The sequence below is a fragment of the Euprymna scolopes genome, chromosome 17, assembly GCF_053919585.1.
Source record: "Euprymna scolopes isolate OS-2025 chromosome 17, ASM5391958v1, whole genome shotgun sequence".
Classification (NCBI taxonomy): domain Eukaryota; kingdom Metazoa; phylum Mollusca; class Cephalopoda; order Sepiida; family Sepiolidae; genus Euprymna; species Euprymna scolopes.
The window spans coordinates 114,750,532-114,770,286 of NC_136498.1; the positions used below are offsets into that span (position 1 = coordinate 114,750,532).

The window sequence follows — 19,755 nt, forward strand, 5'->3', positions numbered from 1 at the left end:
TAGTCGTTTTTGTTGATTCCGTTTTTTTTAAATAATCTCAAAAAAAAAAAAAAAAAAAAAAGGGCTAAATTGCTTTCAAAAAAATGGGGGGGGGACTAAATTCGTGAAATTTGGATTACTAGAACGTAAATTGGAAACTGAGCACTTTCTACAAATATTTAAGCATTGACTTAAAAAAAATGGTAAATTTATACAAATACCGTGACAGCGAATTAGTAGAAAAAAATGTACCCTAACCCTAACCCTAACCCAGTTTTCAGATTCGTGTTCAGCACACCGAAACGTAACAGAATACTACGTAAAAGATTTTACTAATTCGCTGTCACGGTGTTTGTATAATAATACCAAAAAAATTTGATAATCAAGTGGACTAGTGTCCATTCGACAATAATCAGTTGAAAAAAAAAAAAAAGACGAAAATAGAAAAATACAGAGGGGGGGGGTACAGCTTACATACGTGTGCCAAATGAAATTTAAACAATGCAGTGTATAATCTAAAAAGCTGTCCCCTTTAGTCATGCAAGGGTTAGAGGCTATATTTACAACCTAAGCTGCATTCTGCAATGTGCCTAAAATAAAATTCAAACAATATAGGATTTAATTTTGCACATTATCATTATGGTGGTTACCTGTTTCCCTAGTGTTTTGTTGATGAATAACGATCCGGCGAGGTAACCAGTCCTTCCGACGAACAGCTCGTCGGATCCGTAAGGGAAGATCCGAATGGGTTTGCATAGTTCTCCAAGGGCCTCGTACTTGAGGGCGAGTTGGTCAGCCTTCTCGGGGTCTGACTGAGAGAGGACGGCCGCGCCGACTACATAGACGCCGGCCTTGCCGAGCAAGAAAGAGAGCGGGGGGTCGCGGTCACTTGCGCTCTCGGAGTACGTGAGGCACGTGGAGAGGTAGTGCCCGGCCAGTCGGGCGTAAGCGGTGCGCTGATCGGCACCGAACACCTCGGAGACGGACAGTCGGTACAACAGGTACGCGACGCCGGCGTTGCCCACGTAGAGGCCCCCGTCGCAGTTCTCCACGCAGGAGGGAGGCATGTTACTCGTGATGGTTGCAACCGTCGACTCGATCGCTGCCAGCCATTTCGTCCGGTCCACCTCGACGACAGAACCACTCGAAACGTCCTTGTAACGATTAGGGAAATACCGCATTGTCACTTAAATAAGCACCGCAGATAAAACAACCAATATTTACTAAGGATGGTTAGAATGGATATAATAATATCGAAATATCAAATTATCTTTTTTTTTCTGCGACTATTTCAAATTATTCTATAAGAATATTTACATTAAATAAAATGCAAATCCGGTTTTACTTTTTTTTTTTTTTTAAGAAAAAAATTTTTGAGCAATTTCTTTTAATGGAAAAATATGAATCTTTCGTGTATTTTTATGCGGTTATTTCGTAATCAACTCCAAAAAGTGTCTGTAAATCCTTTTTCTTCCGTTAAAATAAGAATAAAATTATACCAAGAGGAGAGCCGTCTTTAGTCCCCCTTCCCTTGATATCCTTTCCTTTGTCTCCCTCAAGGGGGTCTGTTGACCCCTTGTCGCTCCAGTTGCTTCCTTTTCTGTTATTTTAATTTTTTTCTAATGGAATACTCCCGATACTACTTCCAAGAGGAAGGGTTAACTGGAAGAAGTGTTAAATATTAAAATAGACGTCTGCAATCCCGACGACATTTTCTAATTCTCCTGTCACTTTGCCTCGAGTTGTCTCCCTTGGACTTGAATGTCGGAAGTCAATGCGCATGACGGCGGAAAGAGCCGAGTATTGTCGAACATCGTCGATAACTTCCGATACGGAAAAAAAAACTCTCCGAAGCTGTGATTTCTAAAAAGAAAATCGTATTAATTAATTTCATTAAAAAATATCTGTGATTTTTTTTTTTTTGACAATTGATAATTAATGTTTCAACAGTCTAAAAAAAAATGTCAATTTTAAAAGTCATTTAAAAAATACACACATATCTTCCCTATCACTAACCATAAGTCTGGGAGGCAATACGAAAATGATTTTCGTACTTTTTAACAAAAGAATAAATCTTTAGTTTCAACTTTCACACCCTGACGTCGGCAATAAGGGAACAAAATACGTTTTAGCTAATTCCTATTTCAATCAATTAAATAAGTTAGAGCGAAATAAGTTTCGTTATTACTACCAAACAATCTAGTTTTACTTAAACCATTCAGTAAAAAAAAAAAAAAAAAAGTATTATGTACACCTTTAGCTAAATCATCCCTCACCTAAAGGAATGAAATTCCACTTTTTTAAGCGATAACGTGTGAACTAACAACCTGAAAAACTTGACTGCAAAAAAAAAAAAGAAAATTAAAATTATAATAATGTAGAATAAGGGATCAGTCTTACATATAAATTTAGCAGAAAATGATCACCCATTTCTGAGCCATTCTAGCGTTGTGGAGCAGTTAACCGATTTTTCTTTTCTTTTTTTATTTGTTGCTATGGTTGATAAATTCTGTACGTTTTTGTTGGGGGGGGGGTCTATTTTTTTAATGTGGTTATGCATACTTTTACGACCTTACCCGTCAGACTTAGGGTTAGTGGTAACAACTTTTAATAAATGCCTGTACCTTAAAATGTTAGAATTTCCTGGAAAAGGAGGATCAACTCATATACGAAACTGATCCCCCACTTTAAATTCTCAATTGCTATACTTTAATTTATATGTGTATTCAGACAAAGGGCAAGTTTTTTAATCGTTTTTTGGCCAAAAATTTGGCTCCCAAGGGGTCAAAGTTCAAAAGATTTGACCTTTGCAATCTCTAGCAAACTATTCAGCAAATTTTGAGTCTAAACATTTGAAATTTTAATGTTGGACGCATCCGGAGAACAAGAAAAAATGGCCACATCTTTGAAAACTCGATAACGACTTCAGAATAAGAAATAAAACAAAATACTGGGTTTCTACCACGATTTTGCTATATTTCTTATTTTTAAGTGATTATCGAGTCTTCAAAGATATCGTGGCCATCTTTTTTTTTTCTCCAGCAGCGTCCAACATTTTTTTTTGTTTGTTTTTTTTACATGGAGGTCACCGTTTATCAAGGCCCTGCAGCCACTCGGGGATAAGCGTTATTGCATGTACAGTAATCAATGGGATAGTGTCGTAGTAATCGTTAGTATTGGAGATTTGATCAAGTGTCTTACTTAAGGGGGCGGTTCATCAGGAATTTGTTTATTTTGGACTTGAAGACATCCAAGTTGTAGTCAGGTGGGAAACAGGCAAGTGGTAGAGAGTTCCACAGGCGTGCAGTTCTAAGAAAAAAATTTTGTTCATGGAATCTACATTTTGATTTAGGCACAGATAAAGAGTGGGGAAAATTTTTGACAGTGGTTTCAGCTAAGATGGGTGTTTATCGTGAAAGATTAGCGAGGGGGTACCAGAGATTGGACCTCAGATGAGCACTTGCCATGGAAATAACGATAAAACAAAGACAGGCTCGCAACATCTCTTCTGTGGAAGAGAGGCTGCAGGGAAGAGCAAAGGGCATCCCCCACTAAGCCATGAAGTCTATTTTGTACTCTGTCAAGGCAGGATAGGCTGTTTTTAGCAGCTCCTGCCCAGATGTGGCAGCAGTATTCCATCCTTGGACGCACTTGGCTTTTATATAGATAGAGAATTGCATCAGGAGTGAGATATCTTCTAGAGCAGTAAAAGGATCCCGTCATTTTCCCAGCAACCTTGGCAACAGACTTGATGTTAATGTTCCATTTCAGATCAGGAGTAAAGGTCAAACCCAGAAGCTTATCAAAACATGGAGCTTCCCCTAGATGAGAGCCATCAATTTCAATTGATGCTAGATGGGAATCAGAGTGTTGATGATGTAAAGATAGGAGCTTGGTTTTAGATGCATTAAAAGTAAGCAGCCACCTCTTTCCACACTGTACCACTTGCTCAAGATCAGAGGAGAGAGAATCAGAGAGAACTTTGTCATTTACGGCCTTTGATGTGTTGCTGTAGATGGTCGTGTCATCAGCATAGATGTTAACAAATGATTTAAGTATGTGTTTTGGGATATCATTGATGTAGATCAGGAAGAGAGTTGGGCCCAGGATGAACCCCTGAGGGACTCCAGCATTAATACTGTGGGCCTCTGATTTCTGCCCATCAACCACTACTCTTATGAACCTATCGGAAAGAAATGATTTAATGGTTGTGAAAACATTTCCAGTTATACCATAGTTGGAAAACTTGTGAAGTAGGCCCTTATGTCATACCTTATCGAAGGTCTTTGATAGGTCAAGAGCAATTGCCCTAGAAAGGAAGCCTTTGTCGAGAGATTCACTAATCCGATGAGATATAACCATTAGCACATCTGCTGTAGATCTAGCAGAACGGAAATCATATTGTGTGTCACTAAGAAGGTTATTTCTGCTGAGGTGGTTGACTACTTCCCTATTTGATATGTATTCCAGCAGCTTACTCATGACACACAGGAGACTTATTCATCTGTACTGAGAGGGATGACTTATCACCTGAATTCTTAAATACAGGGAATACTGATGAGGTTTTCCAGGTTGGTGGAAAGTACTTCTCCTTAAGGCAACGCTTAAACAGTTTTGTAAGTATAGAGACAAGTTCGGGTTGAAGCATTTTCAACACTATAATTGGGATTCTGTCAGGCTTTACTGGAATCAAGGTTCTTGATTAGCTTGGCAACATCGCGCACAGATATTTGTATATTGTATAGCGTGTTGTCTGTTATAGGAGGAAATATGAGGAGTTGATGGTCTTCGTTGCATAGGGTAAAATTCGTTGCAAAGTTCTTGGCAAATACTTTGGCCTTGTCTGATGCTGGCGAGATGACCTCAGGTCCATTGATGATGATTGGGATAGAATGCATGGTTCTGTTCAGGATCCTGTTTGTTATTTGCCAGAACTGGTGGGAACCAAGCCGCTGCTCAGCTACTTTGGATTTAATGGACTGAGCATATAGCTCTCTTGCATTTTTTATTACTCTTTTACAATGGTTGCTGGCAGTTCTGAAAGCAGTTTTAGTCTCAGTACATCTATTACGTTGGTAGCTATGGAAAAAGTGATTTCTGTGTGCAATGGCAGCAGCACATTCTGGGGAGAACCATGGCTGGCTGTTAGGTTTTTGTTGGAATTTTTTGCATGGTATGAATCGGTCTATGCCTACAATTAACCATTCGGTCAGGTCTGATACTATAGAGGAAACATCCTTTTTAAATATGGAATGCAGAGGTAGATCAGATATAAATGTATGGAAGCTATCCGAGTCAGCCAGAGAGTATCAATATACAGTACGGTGGAGAGGTACGTTTGAAGACTTATTACATTTCATTTTTAACTGATACAACGGAGTGGTTGAAGGATCCCAGAGGAGATAGAACGGAACATGAACATAGCTCAGGGGAAGTTGTGAGAAAAAGATCTAGAAGGTTTGCATACTAGCCAGTAGTATTGGGCACACGAGTGGGTTCGTGAACAATCAGAGTGAGGTTATAGGCAATAGCAAAATCATGACAGAACCTCTCCTCATCATCTGTTTTATTTGAGTAGGTCAGCCATTCCACATTATGGACATTGAAGTCACCACAAATGTGAATGTTAGCCAAAGAATGGGCAGACAATATGTGGTCGATTTTCTCAGATATACTCTTAAAGATAGTAACCCCGCTGTTCTGGGGGCAATAGAGGGCAAATATAAATGTGGTGGTGTAAGCAAGTGCAACCTGGAAGCATATATAAGGTAAATTAGGGTCTTCTCTGGAGATATCCTTGCCACACGAAAAGCCATCTTTAATGTAGGCACATATTCCATGCCCATGGCGATCTTGGGGGTCAGATTTAGATGTGGAGTTAAAGTATCCTTTAATTATGAATTCGTCTAGAGAAGTGGTTGGCCCTATGCCAGTTTCACTTAGAAAGAATATGTCCGGTTTCATCTCCTGTAATTGTTTCAACCTCTGGAAGGTTGGAACGTAGACCCCTGATGTTGGAGAAGGAGACCTGCTTCTAGGGGGTCTATGTTGGAGGATGGGGTTCTAGGTTTATTCGTGTTTTTTTTTCTGGCGATATTTTATGTTGAGGTTTTGGGATTTGTGGAACAGGTCGGCAGACTTGGTTAGAGCAGGACAGAGAGGGAAAGTAAAAGAGAAAAAGATAGGAAATTTTTTTTTTTTTTGGTGGTACATGATAAGATAAAGCTGTGACAATTAATCCGTAGTATGGCATTGAGAGGTCCCGCTAGAAACTACTGTATGGTCCAGAATCCATTCACCAAATGGTAATACAGCAGCCCCAGTACTTTGCACCTGCTGATAGGACAGCCTCCTTAGTGGTTAATCCAAGGTTCAGGTCCTTGACTATCAGGCGAGTAACGTCAGCCCAGATGAAACGTTTGCCTCCAGCACCCTTACTAGTGACATGGCCACAAGGATAGACATAGAAACAGAAAATTTCCGATATCTCAGGCCTGAGGGACAAAAATTATATATTTATATATTATTATATATTTATATATTATATGTTATATATTTTAGCGTCCAACATTGTTATATATTTCCGGGGGGAGGGACAACTTTTTCGTACCCCTGCGTATTTTAATACAAACCCCAATTTTTTTTTTCTTGATTTCGTGTAACGCTCGCTTGACACTACCGAATAAACATTTAAAAATAAGCAACTTCTTGCCATTATTAACATTGTTTTCTTGGCCATTTTTTTTTTTTTTTGAATCTCTGTTAATTGTACAACAAACTCAATCTTTCCATATAAGTGATAAAAAAAAACAACAAAAGTGAAAAACAAAAAAACAAAAAACGATGCGGTCTCTATTTCGAAGGCCGCGCCCAAGCTTTCCTTTATTTTTATTAATATTGTGTTGCGGAATAAATAATTGTCGTAAAATAAACTTTTACATGTCGTCATATTAAAATCAAAATTAAATAGTAAAATTAATTGAAATTATCATTATTATTGTTTGCTTTAGAAAACTTAAAGTGTTGATTTACCGGTATTCATTTTATTTTCTCACATTATAGTCAATTATAACGACACCGTTCCAGTTTACGGCCCATGTGTTGATCAAGGTTATCCCCTTCTCGTCGACGGCGTCCTTCTACTGCGGGAGAAAAGCATCGCGCAGTTATTTAGAAACAAGATGCTTATTCTTCGAGTATCTAACTGCCTCCTTCGGCGAAATGAGACCCACCTTCTCAAAAATATATATAAAAATGTAAGTCATGAATTCTATTTTGTTAATTTAAAAAAAAAAACGAATTTCATTTTGACCGTCGAGCACACGATTTTTTTTTTTCCTTCAGTAACCTTTTGGTTTTCGCCGGCTATATCGACCCGGAATCGCCCAGGAGTTGATTATTTTTATTATTATGGTGGACCTGAACGAGAATCATCCCATTCCCAATAGTGGCTTTCTGAATAAGCACTCCCAATCTTCCCATGTTAAGAACGGCTTTCAGAATAAACCCTCCTAACCTCCCCATGTTAAGAACGGCTTTCGTTTTTTTTTGTTTTTTTTTCTCCAATGGATTGATTGGACATATAGGGGAGGGGTGATTCTCGTTCAGGTCCGCCATTATTATTATTTATTTTATTTTATTTTCATTGATAAATACTTATATATATCAACTTCCATCGTGGCTTATATTGCCCCGCCCCGGTAAGAATCCAGTAACGAGCTACGACGATGACCACAAGACGACCACACAAAATTAAACCTGGTTCCGGAAACAAAAATAATAATAATAATTAAAAAAAAAATCTATTTTTGTAAATGGTTGCATTTCACGGGGGTATGTTACCTCGAATATTTAAATTCTACCCCTTTTTAAAAAATGCGTTTCTGACTTTTGGAATGTGAACCATTTCTTGAATTTCATACGTAAACCAATACACGACAAATCAATTTGACAAATTTCGTACGTAAACCAATACACAACAAATCTCGTCGAAATTTTTTTTTTTTTTTTTTTAATTATGTTGTAGAATACTGTAGATACTGAATGTAAGCAAAGGACATTTGCAATCTGGAGGTATCTGGCATCTATCCAGATACTGAAGTAATACGTACAAGGCGTGTTTGAATCAATTCCCACCTTATTTATGTCGTTATATTCATTTATTTACGACTGAACGAATTAGTCCAATCAGGTCATAAAGTGTTAAACCAATTTTTCTTCTTCCATCGAACTAAAGGATTACCAACTTTGTACACCAAAAACAAATTCATTCATTCTTTCTTTTGTAATAACCATAACGTTATGACCATGACATGTTGCATACAAACTCAATCATCATGATCATCATAATCATCATCATCAGAAACTATACGACAACATTAATATACCAACAGTACCTAAACAGAACTGTATACTTTTTTTTTTTTTTTTTTTTTTTTACACGGTGGTCACCACTTATCAAGGCCCGGAAGCCACTCAGGGATAAGGGTTATTGAAAGTACAGTGCGTTAGTGTGGAGATTTGATGAAGTGTTTACTTAAGGGGCGGTTCATTAGGAATTTGTTAACATTAGACTTGAAGACATCCAAGTTGTAGTCAGATGGGAAGCAGGCAGACGGAACAGAGTTCCACAGGTGTGCAGTTCTAAGAAAGAAGCTTTGTTCATGGAATCCACGTTTTGATTTAGGCACAGATAAAGAGTGGGGGAAATTTTTCACAGTGGATTCAGCTAGATGAGTGTTTTTCGTGAAAGATTGACGAGGGGGGGGACCAGAGATTGGAGTTCAGACGAGCATCTGCCATGGAAATAACGATAAAACAAGGATATGCTCGCAACGTCTCTTCTGTGGGAGAGAGGTTGCAGGGTAGAGAAAAGGGCATCCCTCACTAAGCCACGAAGTCTATTTTGTACTCTGTCAAGGCAGGATAGGCTGTTTTTAGCAGCTCCTGCCCAGATATGGCAGCAGTATTCCATCCTTGGACATACTTAGCTTTTATATAGATAGAGAATTGCATCAGTAGTGAGATATCTTCTGGAGCGGTAGAAGGATCCCACCATCTTTCTAGTGACCTTGGCAACAGACTTAATGTACGTGTTCCATTTCAGATCAGGAGTAAAGGTCAAACCCAGAAGCTTGTCAAAACACGGGGCCTCTCCCAGACGAGAGCCATCCATTTCAATTGATGCCAGATGGGGATCAGAGCGTTGATGATGTAAAGATAGGAGCTTGGTTCTAGATGCATTAAAGGTAACCAGCCACGTCTTCCCCCACTGAACCACGCGCTCGAGATCAGAGGAGAGAGAATCAGAGAGAACTTTGTCATTTACAGCCTTTGATGTGTTGCCGTAGATGGTCGTGTCATCAGCATAGATGTCAACGAATGATTTAAGTATGTGTTTAATTTTTTTCGTGTCCACATGAGAAAGGTTTTTGTTCTTTGCCTGTAAAATTTTAAAGTACAGGACTTTCATATGATCTATCATTCTCATTATTTGTATTACTAGCAGGGGAATACTCGGGTGCAAAATACGCTTAAATATGATATTTTAATTTGTCCAAATTTTGTATATATTATTATAGTTTTTTTTTTTTTTTTTTTTACATAGGCATCCCCACATTATCAAGGCCAAGAGGCCACTCAAGGATAAGGGTTAAAGAGTGTACAGTAGAAATTGGAGAATATAGTAATCATTAGTAATGAAAATTTGGTAAATTTGATAACTTATATGGAACGGCTCATCAAGAACTTATTTACGTTAGACTTGAACGCAACCATATTGTAGTCAGCCGGAAAGCAGGAAAACGGAAGACAATTCCACAGGCGTGCAGTTCTAAGAAAGAAGCTTTGTTCATGGAATCTACGTTTAGGTTTAGGCACAGATAAAGAGTGGGGGGAATTATTGATAGTGTTTACAGCTAGATGAGTGTTTCTTGTGAAAGTTTGGCGAGGGGGGACCAGTCGAACAATTTTAATTCCACAGGCGTGCAGTTCTAAGAAAGAAGCTTTGTTCATGGAATCTACGTTTAGGTTTAGGCACAGATAAAGAGTGGGGGGAATTAGTGATAGTGTTTACAGCTAGACGAGTGTTTCTTGTGAAAGTTGTGCGAGGGGGGACTCAGTCGAACACTTTCCATGAAAATAACGATACATCAGAGACAAACTCGCAACATCTCTTCTGTGAGATAGAGGTTGCAAGGAGGAGAAAAGGACATCTCCTACAAGGCTACGAAGTCTATTTTGAACTCTATCAAGGCAGGACAAGTCCTTTCTAGCAGCTCCTGCCCAGATGTGGCAACAGTATTCCATCCTTGGACGTAGTTATGATTTCAAAAGTAAATTTGATTAAAAGTGATTTCAAAAGTAAAAAAAAAATAATATTTGGGTGCCATCAGCTAGAATCGAAACCAAAACCGGAGCATTCAAAGCTGGTGACGTTACCACTGTATCAATGTGACACACATATGAACTGATTAAAAATTACAAATAAACTAAGATGAATGTACAAAATGTACAACGATTTTTGCAATTTTGACCCCTTAAAAACTATTTCAATCGCTAAAGACCCATAAAAGAACGGTCTGTAAAAAAATCCAATAATTTGAGGCCCCTAGCGCCACTCTGCAACTTTTAGTTTCGGGGGAGATCATTTAAAAATATGGAAACAGACAGACAAACATATAGCCTTTTATATATTAGATTATGGCCCAATATGTTACATTTATTGTTTGATTTCTTTTATTATCTGTCTATATCTTTTGCAATGTTTTTTTTATATAAAGTGAAGGATATGATAAAAGAAAATTCTAAGGTTCTACTTTTAGACACTAGCGATAGGAACTGACCAATCAAATGGAGCCACATTCTGCTAGCAACCAATCAGAAACCAAAATTGCTCCATAAAAATATTGGATCTTTTTGAATTACTGCACATAATTTTTTTTTTTTTTCATGTCCACATGAGAAAGGTTTTTGTTCGTTGCCTGTAAAATTTTAAAGTTCAGGACTTGTACAGATCGGCTAGCCTACGAAAACTCTTTTTCATTTGCAGGATTTGTATAGATTAACTACCCATCAGAAATTCTTTTGAAATTAAACATAGCTTTCAATTAAAAAAAAAAAATCTATTTTCGTATTATTTGGATTATTCAGACTACTATTCTCATCTTGAGTATTATTCTCACACTGTTTCAGCCAATGTAACCTTCAACCTTCTCCAGATGTTTCTTGTCGAAGTCTGGAATCTGCACGAAATTGTCGTAATGGATAAAGTGCTAAGTTGTGACACTTTTCTGGAGTTTGAAGGTTCAATCCTCAATGTGGACATTACTTTCTTTTTTTTTTTTTAATTTTCTTATTAATTTGTTAGGGCTGTGGATGGGGCATCCTACTGAATGGCAATCATTCACCCGCTATCTTGTATATTCTAAGCAAGAGATCTTTTTAAGATTCTGAACATCCCTTGAAGTGTAATTGTTTGAATCTCTCTTGCACTTGGTTCACCAGGTATAGTTGCAGAGTAGTTTTTTAAATTCTTTTTCATGAGTCCAGTTGCTCACATAATTACTGGAATGATACTCAGAATACAATTGCGAATTACTTTGGACTTCTATCCAGTCATGGCTGACGAGACGAAAGCATGTTATACCAGTGGATTAAATAAAATGTTCCATTTAAAATTCCCTGGAGATTCCCCAAGTTCAACAAGGTACACCTGAAGAAAGTCTGAGGTTACATCGGCCAAAACGTTGCAAGAATAACACTCAAGATGAGAGCAGTAGTCTGAATAATTGAAATTATCACTCTTCATCTAAAAAATTCAGAAACTGTTAAGTGCAAGAGAGATTTAAATAGTTGCACTTCAAGGGACGTTCAGAATCTTAAAAATTCAGAAACTGGCAGTTTCTGAATTTTTTGTGATAAATATTCCTATCACATTAGATAACTTTCTTAGATGTATAACTAATTTAACATTCAACATACATCCTATACGCACACACCTACAGCCACAACAACTGAAAACCCTTTTTTGTAAATATACTAGCAGTTCTGTTCGGCTTTGCTCGGGCCCTATGTACTGTTCATAACTTTATGTGCATATGTATATATATATATATATATATATATATATATATATATATATATATATTAAAAAGTTTGACTCATGTCCAGGTAATCTACATCTAAAATTTCAAGTGTTTAGACCCAAAATTGGCAGAGGAGTTTGGTAGAGTCTGCAAAGGTCAACTCTTTCAACTTTGACCTTTTGGCTGCCAAATTTTCACCCATAAACTGATTAAAAAGCTTGCTGCATTTCTGAATACTCTTTATGTAAAATTTCAAATGTTTAGACCCAAATTGACTGAATAGTTTGCTAGAGACCACAAAGGTAAAATCTTTTGAACTTTGATCCCTTGGCAGCCAAATTTTTGTCTAAAAACCAATTAAAAAGCTTGGCCCATGTCTAAATACACTTTATGTAAAATTTCAAATGTTTAGACCAAAAATTAGCTGAGTAATTTGGTAGAGACCACCAAGGTCAAATTTTTTTGAACTTTGACCCCAATTTTGATCCCTTAACATCTATTATTTTGGGCTCAAATCAAATTAAAAAGTTTGATCCATATCCAAATAACGTACATCTAAAATTTCAAGTATTTAGACCCATTGGTAGAGTTTTCAAAGGTCAAATTGTTGAACTTTGACCCCTTAACAGCCAAATTTCTAGCTGAAAACTGATTAAAAAGATTTTCCCAAATCTTAATACTCCTTATGTCAAATCTCGAGTCTGTAGACTGAAAATTGACAGAGCAGTTTAGTAGGGAAATGCGCGCGCACGTGCACACACACACAATTTCACTTTTATAGATATATAGATATTGTCCATTGCATTAATGATGATCATTGTCATTTTGTTTCTTTAAGTTTATGTTTTCTACTGATTTAACCAAGTCTTGAAGATAATGTTTTAATCTCTATTGTAATAAAAGATACTACTCACACAAGCGGTAGCACCTCTGTTTAGCCTGTCGGGTGACAGGATCGGATAAGGAAAAAGAAGAAAAGGAAAACTTTGTAGATGGATTCTTTATATGCATGTAGCATTAATTTGCATATGAAGGGAATAGTGGCTATAAGGAGGACGAATTGGAGAGGGTAGGAAACAGAGTTTTTGAAAACCGAGAGAGAGCATAAACATTGAGAGTTGGTATTGTGAATTATGGTTGAAGTTAAAAGGAGTTGGTATGAATTATGGCATTAATGACGAGTTCTGAATTTTTTTTTTTTTTCATTTACATTTATAAAAATTAATGGATCTAAATAGCTTTCAAAACTTTCAATGCTTTATTGTATGAGGATTTGCTAAGGGTTTTAAAGTCAGTTTAAATGATTTTCTATTTGACAGCTAAAAATGCTTTCAAATTTTGAATGATTATGAAGGTTATTTTTTTTCTTTTTTGTCATAAATAATCTTTCTTTTTTCTTTTTTGTCATAAATAGTCTTTCTTTTTTTCTTTTTTGTCATAAATAATCTTTCTTTCTGTTCATAAAAGGTGTGTGTTTTTTTTTTTGTAGAGATGGCTTTAAATTAAAATAAATTGCAGGAAAATGTTTTTATACAAATATGTAGTTTGTTTTCCAAAGATTCATTTTCAGCATTTATAGTTTAAATATAATTTCCGACATATGGCTCACGTGTATATGGCGTAATCTATAGGTTCAATTTTCACAACTCTATGCGTCAAATTAGGTTGTATTTCAGCAATAACGTGTTGTATCTTATATTCTAAGTGGTCTATTGTGTCCAGCTCATCAGCATAGACATAGAAATTTACCTATCCCCAAAGAAAATAATCCAATGGGGTTAAATTGCCCGAACGACCTAGCCAGTTCACGAAATGGACCTGTCAACTGATTTGATTCTCCATTATTCATTCATCAAATGTTTTTCTCGGTAAATTGATTGTATGCTGTGTGGTATATGACTCTGTCCTGCTGAATCCTGATGAATTGTCAAACCAAGCTGAACTCAAAATAACCGATAGTTGCCAAATCTGCAAATAATAAAGAAAATAGAGTTGTCAATTTAAAGTTCGCCACCGTTTAAAAAAAACAAAAATGAACACATTATACAAAGTTTAAAACTGGTTGATTTAAAACTAAAATAATATTTTTTATATTACTTTTCAGATTTGGCCGGCTTCATTTGTACTTAGTTCAAACTATTCCACGAAAACTACATTAAACGTAAGTAAAATTTTTGTAAATCATTTTTCAAACACACACACACATTTCTAACAAAATGTTTCAATAAAATCTTTTAAGTTTACCATGTGCCATGACCTTGTCTCACCTTGGAAGAAGGTTTAACATACACAAGTTGATTGAGCAGGTATATATGCACCCATCAACTTAGCGTGGAGCAATATTTTTTTGTTACAAAACTCATTCCTGGTTTCTTACCGTCTGTTCGTGAAGTGATGTGTGGGTTGTTATTTAGAATTCAACTCGATAAACAAAACAAAAATACAGAACGTACAAACAATTCTTTATGATGTACATACCTGTCACGGAATGAAGATGGTATATTCCCAAAATCACGTAACCTGATAAAGTATTTTTTGCTAAAAATTGTAAAATTTGATTTTCTTAATAAAAAAAAATAAAAAATCACGTAAATTGATCAAGTATTTATTTATTTATTTTTTTTTTAAATTAAAAAAATCAACTTTTGATATTTGAGAGATGGATGTTGGCAATTTTGTCAGTGTTATTACAGTGTTATATGAGTAGGAGTTCCTTCTGAAGATTGGACCATTATTGTGACCTTATTATGACTATTGGAGAGTTACGTATGATTTTGTTTTTGTTTTGTTTACAAAGTTGGAAAAGCAGAGAAACCAAGCAATACAATCAATTTAATTCAAATTTATTGACCTTCAAAATAGCAAAGTGTAAGAAACATGTATAAAATCTAAATGTTTGTACAAAGCCACTTTGAACCTGGACACGGTAGGCATTGTCACAAACTCTTCTGGTAACCTGGTCTACAGAACAAAAGCAGGAACAACAAATGTTGGTGTTTGGAAAGTAAAAGAAAAAAAAAGGAAGGGAGTATAACAAATAACTTTCTTAGAACTGCATGCCTATGGAATTGTCTTCTGTTTTCCTGCTTTCCAGCTGACTACAATATCGTTGTCCAAGTCTAACGTAAACAAGTTTTTGATGAGCTATTCCATATAAGTTAACAAATTTACTGAATTTCCATTACTAACGATTACTTTATTGTCCAATTGTCTACTGTGCACTCTTTAACCCTTATCCTCGAGTAGCCTCTTGGCTTTGATAAGTGGTGATACCTTTGTAAAAAAAAAAAAAGAAAAAAATGGGTTTATTAATAAACAATGGATAGAAATTTGTTCACAAAGGAAAGTCGAGATTGGCCAATTATAAAAATGACAAAAACTGAACAATAGATATATTTAGAATTGGTTTTAAGAGTTCAGTTGCAACTTTGACATAGAAGGCAGCAGATCTTTACTTTCCAACACTTAGGGGCAGGGGAGGGTCGATAGTATAATACCAGCATTTTCTGTTCATGTTTTTATTCCGTAGACCAGGTTACCAGAAGACCTTGTGACATGCCTACCATGTCCAGGTTCAAAGTGGCCTTATACAAACATTTAGATTTTATAAAGATGTAAATATTTTACATGGTTTATTACACTTTGCTATTTTGAAGGCCAATAAACAGATACATTGAGAGCATTGCTAAGGCTGCTGCAAAGAAGGTGGGCTCTCTCTACCATGCTAGAAAGTTACTTATGCCTGTGAGTATCCTGTACCTCTACAAGGCCACCATTCACCCATGTATGGAGTATTGTTGCCACATTTGGGCTGGTGTATCTGATACTAGTCTTTCCCTCTTAGACAGGGCTAAAAAAAAAAAAAGTCGCCAACTTAATAGGTCTCATACTATCAGCTCTAGGGTTCAACCTCTGTCCCATCAACGAAATGTTGCATCCCTCTGCCCGTTCTACAAGTATTTTAATGGGGGATGCTCCGACGAACTACAAGCCCTTATGCCCCCTCGACGGGAATACGCCTGACAAACCTGACAAGCAGCAAAATCCCACCCCTACACACTAGAAATCCCTAGATGTAAGAAAGCTTTCTACTCTAATAGTTTCTTCCCTAGAACTGCTGGACTTTGGAATTCTCTCCCGGGTCTCTGCTTCTCTGACTGTACTGACCTGCAAAACTTTAAATGTAATGTAAACAGACATCTTGCTGCTCAACTCCCTACATAGTACCCCTACAAATTATGTCCCAGATAGTAGCTCCTTACATCAAAGTGGCACTGTGTCTTGTTTGGGGTGAAAATGCAAAAAACCCAAAAGATTATGGTTTAGACCAGGTCAGGAGCGGCATAGCCTTGATAAAACATACATGATGCGCTTAGCGCTTGAGGGTAGTTTTCTATGATGGTGCACGTACACACTCAGAGTTCAACAGATATATACGTAAAGTGTCGGAGTTTGTATTTTCTTTTGTTCCCCTTGTTTGATTTTATTCTTATACTTGTGAATCTGTGCACACCCTGCAACAACCGCAAATGCATGAAAGATAACATGGGCATAAAGAGAAGATGAATGAAAAAAAAAATCTATGGCACTTGATGTTGGAGTTGCAAGTTGTTGGCAGGGACCATGTGGCGTCACACGACATTTCTTCTTCTGCCAAGAAGAAAGCAATAATGGTACATCTTCTGTCAGTTCCTACAGAGATTGTCTCTTGGTATTGGGGTAAAAAATAACTCATAAATTTAAATTCCAGTTGTTGATCCTGTATGCGAGAACCAAGTCCCCTTGCCTGTCACATAGTAGTTTCTCCACAAAGACATGAATGAATTATCAATATAATGTTGTTTTGTATTCCTCACATAACTACCTTGTTTTATCGTTATTTCCATGGCAGGTGCTTGTTTGAACTCCAATCTCTGGTCCCCCCTCGCCAATCTTTCACAAAAAACACCCGTCTAGCTGAATCCACTGTGAAAAATTTTCCCCACTCTTTATCTGTGCCTAAATGAAAATGTAGATTCCATGAACAAAGCTTCTTTCTTAGAACTGCACGCCTGTGGAACTCTGTTCTGTCTGCCTGCTTCCCACCTGATTACAACCTGGATGTCCTCAAGTCCAACGTTAACAAATTCCTAATGAACCGCTCCCTTAAGTAAACACTTCATTAAATCTCCACACTAACGTACTGTACTTGCAGTAACCCTTATCCCTGAGTGGCTTCCGGGCCTTGATAAGTGGTGACCACCATGTAAAAAAAAAAAAAAAAAAAAAAAATTTTTTTTTTCAAAACAAAAACAAGATAATTGTACATGTTTTCTTTCCTGTGGTGTCTTATGTGTACTAACAGCTAACTGGGAATTACTAACAATGAACAAAGCAATGAGTTAATTAGGAGCAACAACAAAATAATAGTAGCATCAAAAAGAGAATCACAAGCAGTGGATCAACAAACTACAAACAATCGTTTAGGTTCCATTAGTACTTAACTACAGTACGCTATGTTAGTCAGGTTCCTAATGGCACAATTTTAACGTTTGTGGGAACTTTTTGGAGATTTGCAAATCTATACATTTTTGGAAAGGTTATTGTCTAAGGAATCAGAAAACCAATGTTTGCATTTGTCCAGATGCCTATATGGCGGCCATATTGGATTTACAAAATGGCCGCCGTAAAATGTACGTTTTGTAATATCTTGGCTTCTAAATACGCTGGAACACTGATTTTAACTGCTAAACCTACATTTTCAGGGTCCAGGAAGCCACTGGTGGTAGTTATAAAATTTTCCCATATGTATATATGGCAGCCATATTGGAATTTTACAAAATGGCTGCCGTCAAATGTATGTTTTGTAATACCGCGGCCTCTAAATAAGTTGGAACAATGATTTTAACTGCTAAACCTACATTTTCAGTGTCAAGGAAGTCAATGGTCCACGTTATCATTTTATCTTTTGTACCCCACCCCCCTTTTGAAACACATAATCCAACATATGAGTAAAAAACTTAACAACCCTGGCAGTTAGTCAGAAAATTATTTTTATTGAAATGCCTTTTAACTGTAATCTTTGAATGTTTGTGCAACCATCTTAGACTATGATCAAACATCTAATTATGTTTATGTATAATAATCATCATCAACATCATCATCAACATCACTTTCATACATCACAGCTTGGGAATCTTCATCGTTTTCGCACTGGCTGCTGCACCGACACATATCAGTACAAGCTAAGTCTTTAGACCTGCAGGAGCATCTGCCAGAAGAACAGTCAAATATACATTTGCATGTGATCATCTCAAGAATGGCCTTAGGGGCTGGGAGGACCTCTGTGGTCGTTGGTTTTAGGGTGCCATCCAAATCTTTGAAGTACCCATTTTCCAGGGGATCCAGTTGTGAAATCTGCAGAGCAATGGTTGCTTGTGCCCATACCCTTGCTTGGACATGGACTCTTAAAATATGCTGCTTTAGAGCTCCAGGTGTGGGAGGGAGCCTCCTCATTGGGATGTGTTTGATGTTAGTGTCATCTCTGACTTGATACTGAACAGAAGCTTTTCCTTGTCTTCGTTTTTCTCTGGTTGCACTTTTCAGAGAATCTGCTCGGTATGTGTCAAAAACGAGGATGATTTCATCATAATCTCGTGTTAGTTGCATCAGTCTGTCATTGAAGCAGCTACTCAGATCCTTGAGTGTCACTAGAGTCGCTGGTTTCTTGCTCAGCTTCTGCACAAGCACCATGCCATCCACCAGTGCTATCTTCCGACTTGGCTGATCAGTAGATGTGGGCTCTGTAAATCCTGTATACGTTGCATCTTGGTGGGTAGAATTTCCAGCTTGAGGTGACTGGTCTTCATGGGACATGTCTTCTCTTGTCAGCTTCTCAAGTAGATGGATTAACTTGGACTTGTTGTAGCATGGCAGCATTGTTCCATCAGGGGCAAACAGTGCTCTTGGTGTCAGAGTGAATTCATGGTTTCCTATGGCCTCTTTCTGGTTGATGTCTCGGCTTGACCTGGCAAGTACCATCAGCTTTGCAAACAGGTCCTTGGTCTCCTTCAGATCCACAGTATTGTCTCTGAGTTTCACTGTAATCTTCTTGTTCCCAGAAAGGAACATCTTGTTGTTCTCTTTCTTCACAGGGGCCCAGAAGCTGACATCTCCATTGATCCGTTCTGACACGTAATCCTTATACAACTTCTGTCCAGTGACATCAATATTCAAGATATGTGGTACATACTCATCTGGGATGTAGGCATTAGTGATCACATTGTACAGCTTTTCCACTTTAGTGGTAAAGGGGTTTCCATGACTGAGCAAGGCTTCCTTGATCTTGTCGACTGTACCATGTGCCCTCTTGACTGCACTTGGTCCAAGCTCATGATGCTCTGTGATTCTGTCAGCTTCCATGCCAAACTGACTCTTGAACTCTTTTGACAGACGTGAAAGTTCTGGTGTGGCCAGAAAAAATCTCTGTCTGGCATTGGCATTGTTGGAGATGCCTATTATGCCAGAGCTAGTCTTCATCAGTTTGTTCAGGTGTTCACATGCATGGTCTGCCCCAACAGACACGAAAGGAATGACACTTTCCGTGACTGATATATTGCCTGCTCGTAATTCCTCCCATGTATGAGGGTGATTGCTTCTCAAGTCATGCATATCTGCAATGTATCTTGGCCAGAGTCGCTTATACTTGATG

The 19,755-nt window shown here is 37.3% G+C and overlaps 2 protein-coding genes across 3 annotated transcripts in view; one reads left to right on the forward strand and one right to left on the reverse strand.

Moving 5' to 3' along the window:
* The window catches only part of LOC145296903 (lanC-like protein 3), a 36,970-nt gene extending 35,206 nt beyond the window's left edge, over positions 1-1,764 (reverse strand). Inside the window, exon 1 of the mRNA XM_080143066.1 lies at positions 630-1,764. Coding sequence (XP_079999192.1) covers positions 630-1,160 — 531 coding nt within the window. The 5' untranslated portion in view covers positions 1,161-1,764. The remainder of the gene's footprint in view (positions 1-629) is intronic.
* The window catches only part of LOC145296902 (elongation factor G, mitochondrial-like), a 98,049-nt gene that overhangs the window by 12,144 nt on the left and 66,150 nt on the right, over positions 1-19,755 (forward strand). The window contains exons 1-3 of one of the 2 annotated variants that reach the window (XM_080143065.1): positions 6,169-6,370; positions 7,042-7,235; positions 14,170-14,226. In XM_080143065.1, coding sequence (XP_079999191.1) covers positions 7,161-7,235; positions 14,170-14,226 — 132 coding nt within the window. In that variant the 5' untranslated portion in view covers positions 6,169-6,370; positions 7,042-7,160. Of the gene's footprint in view, positions 1-6,168; positions 6,371-7,041; positions 7,236-14,169; positions 14,227-19,755 lie in introns of those variants that run through there. The other variant, XM_080143064.1, reaches the window with a different exon arrangement.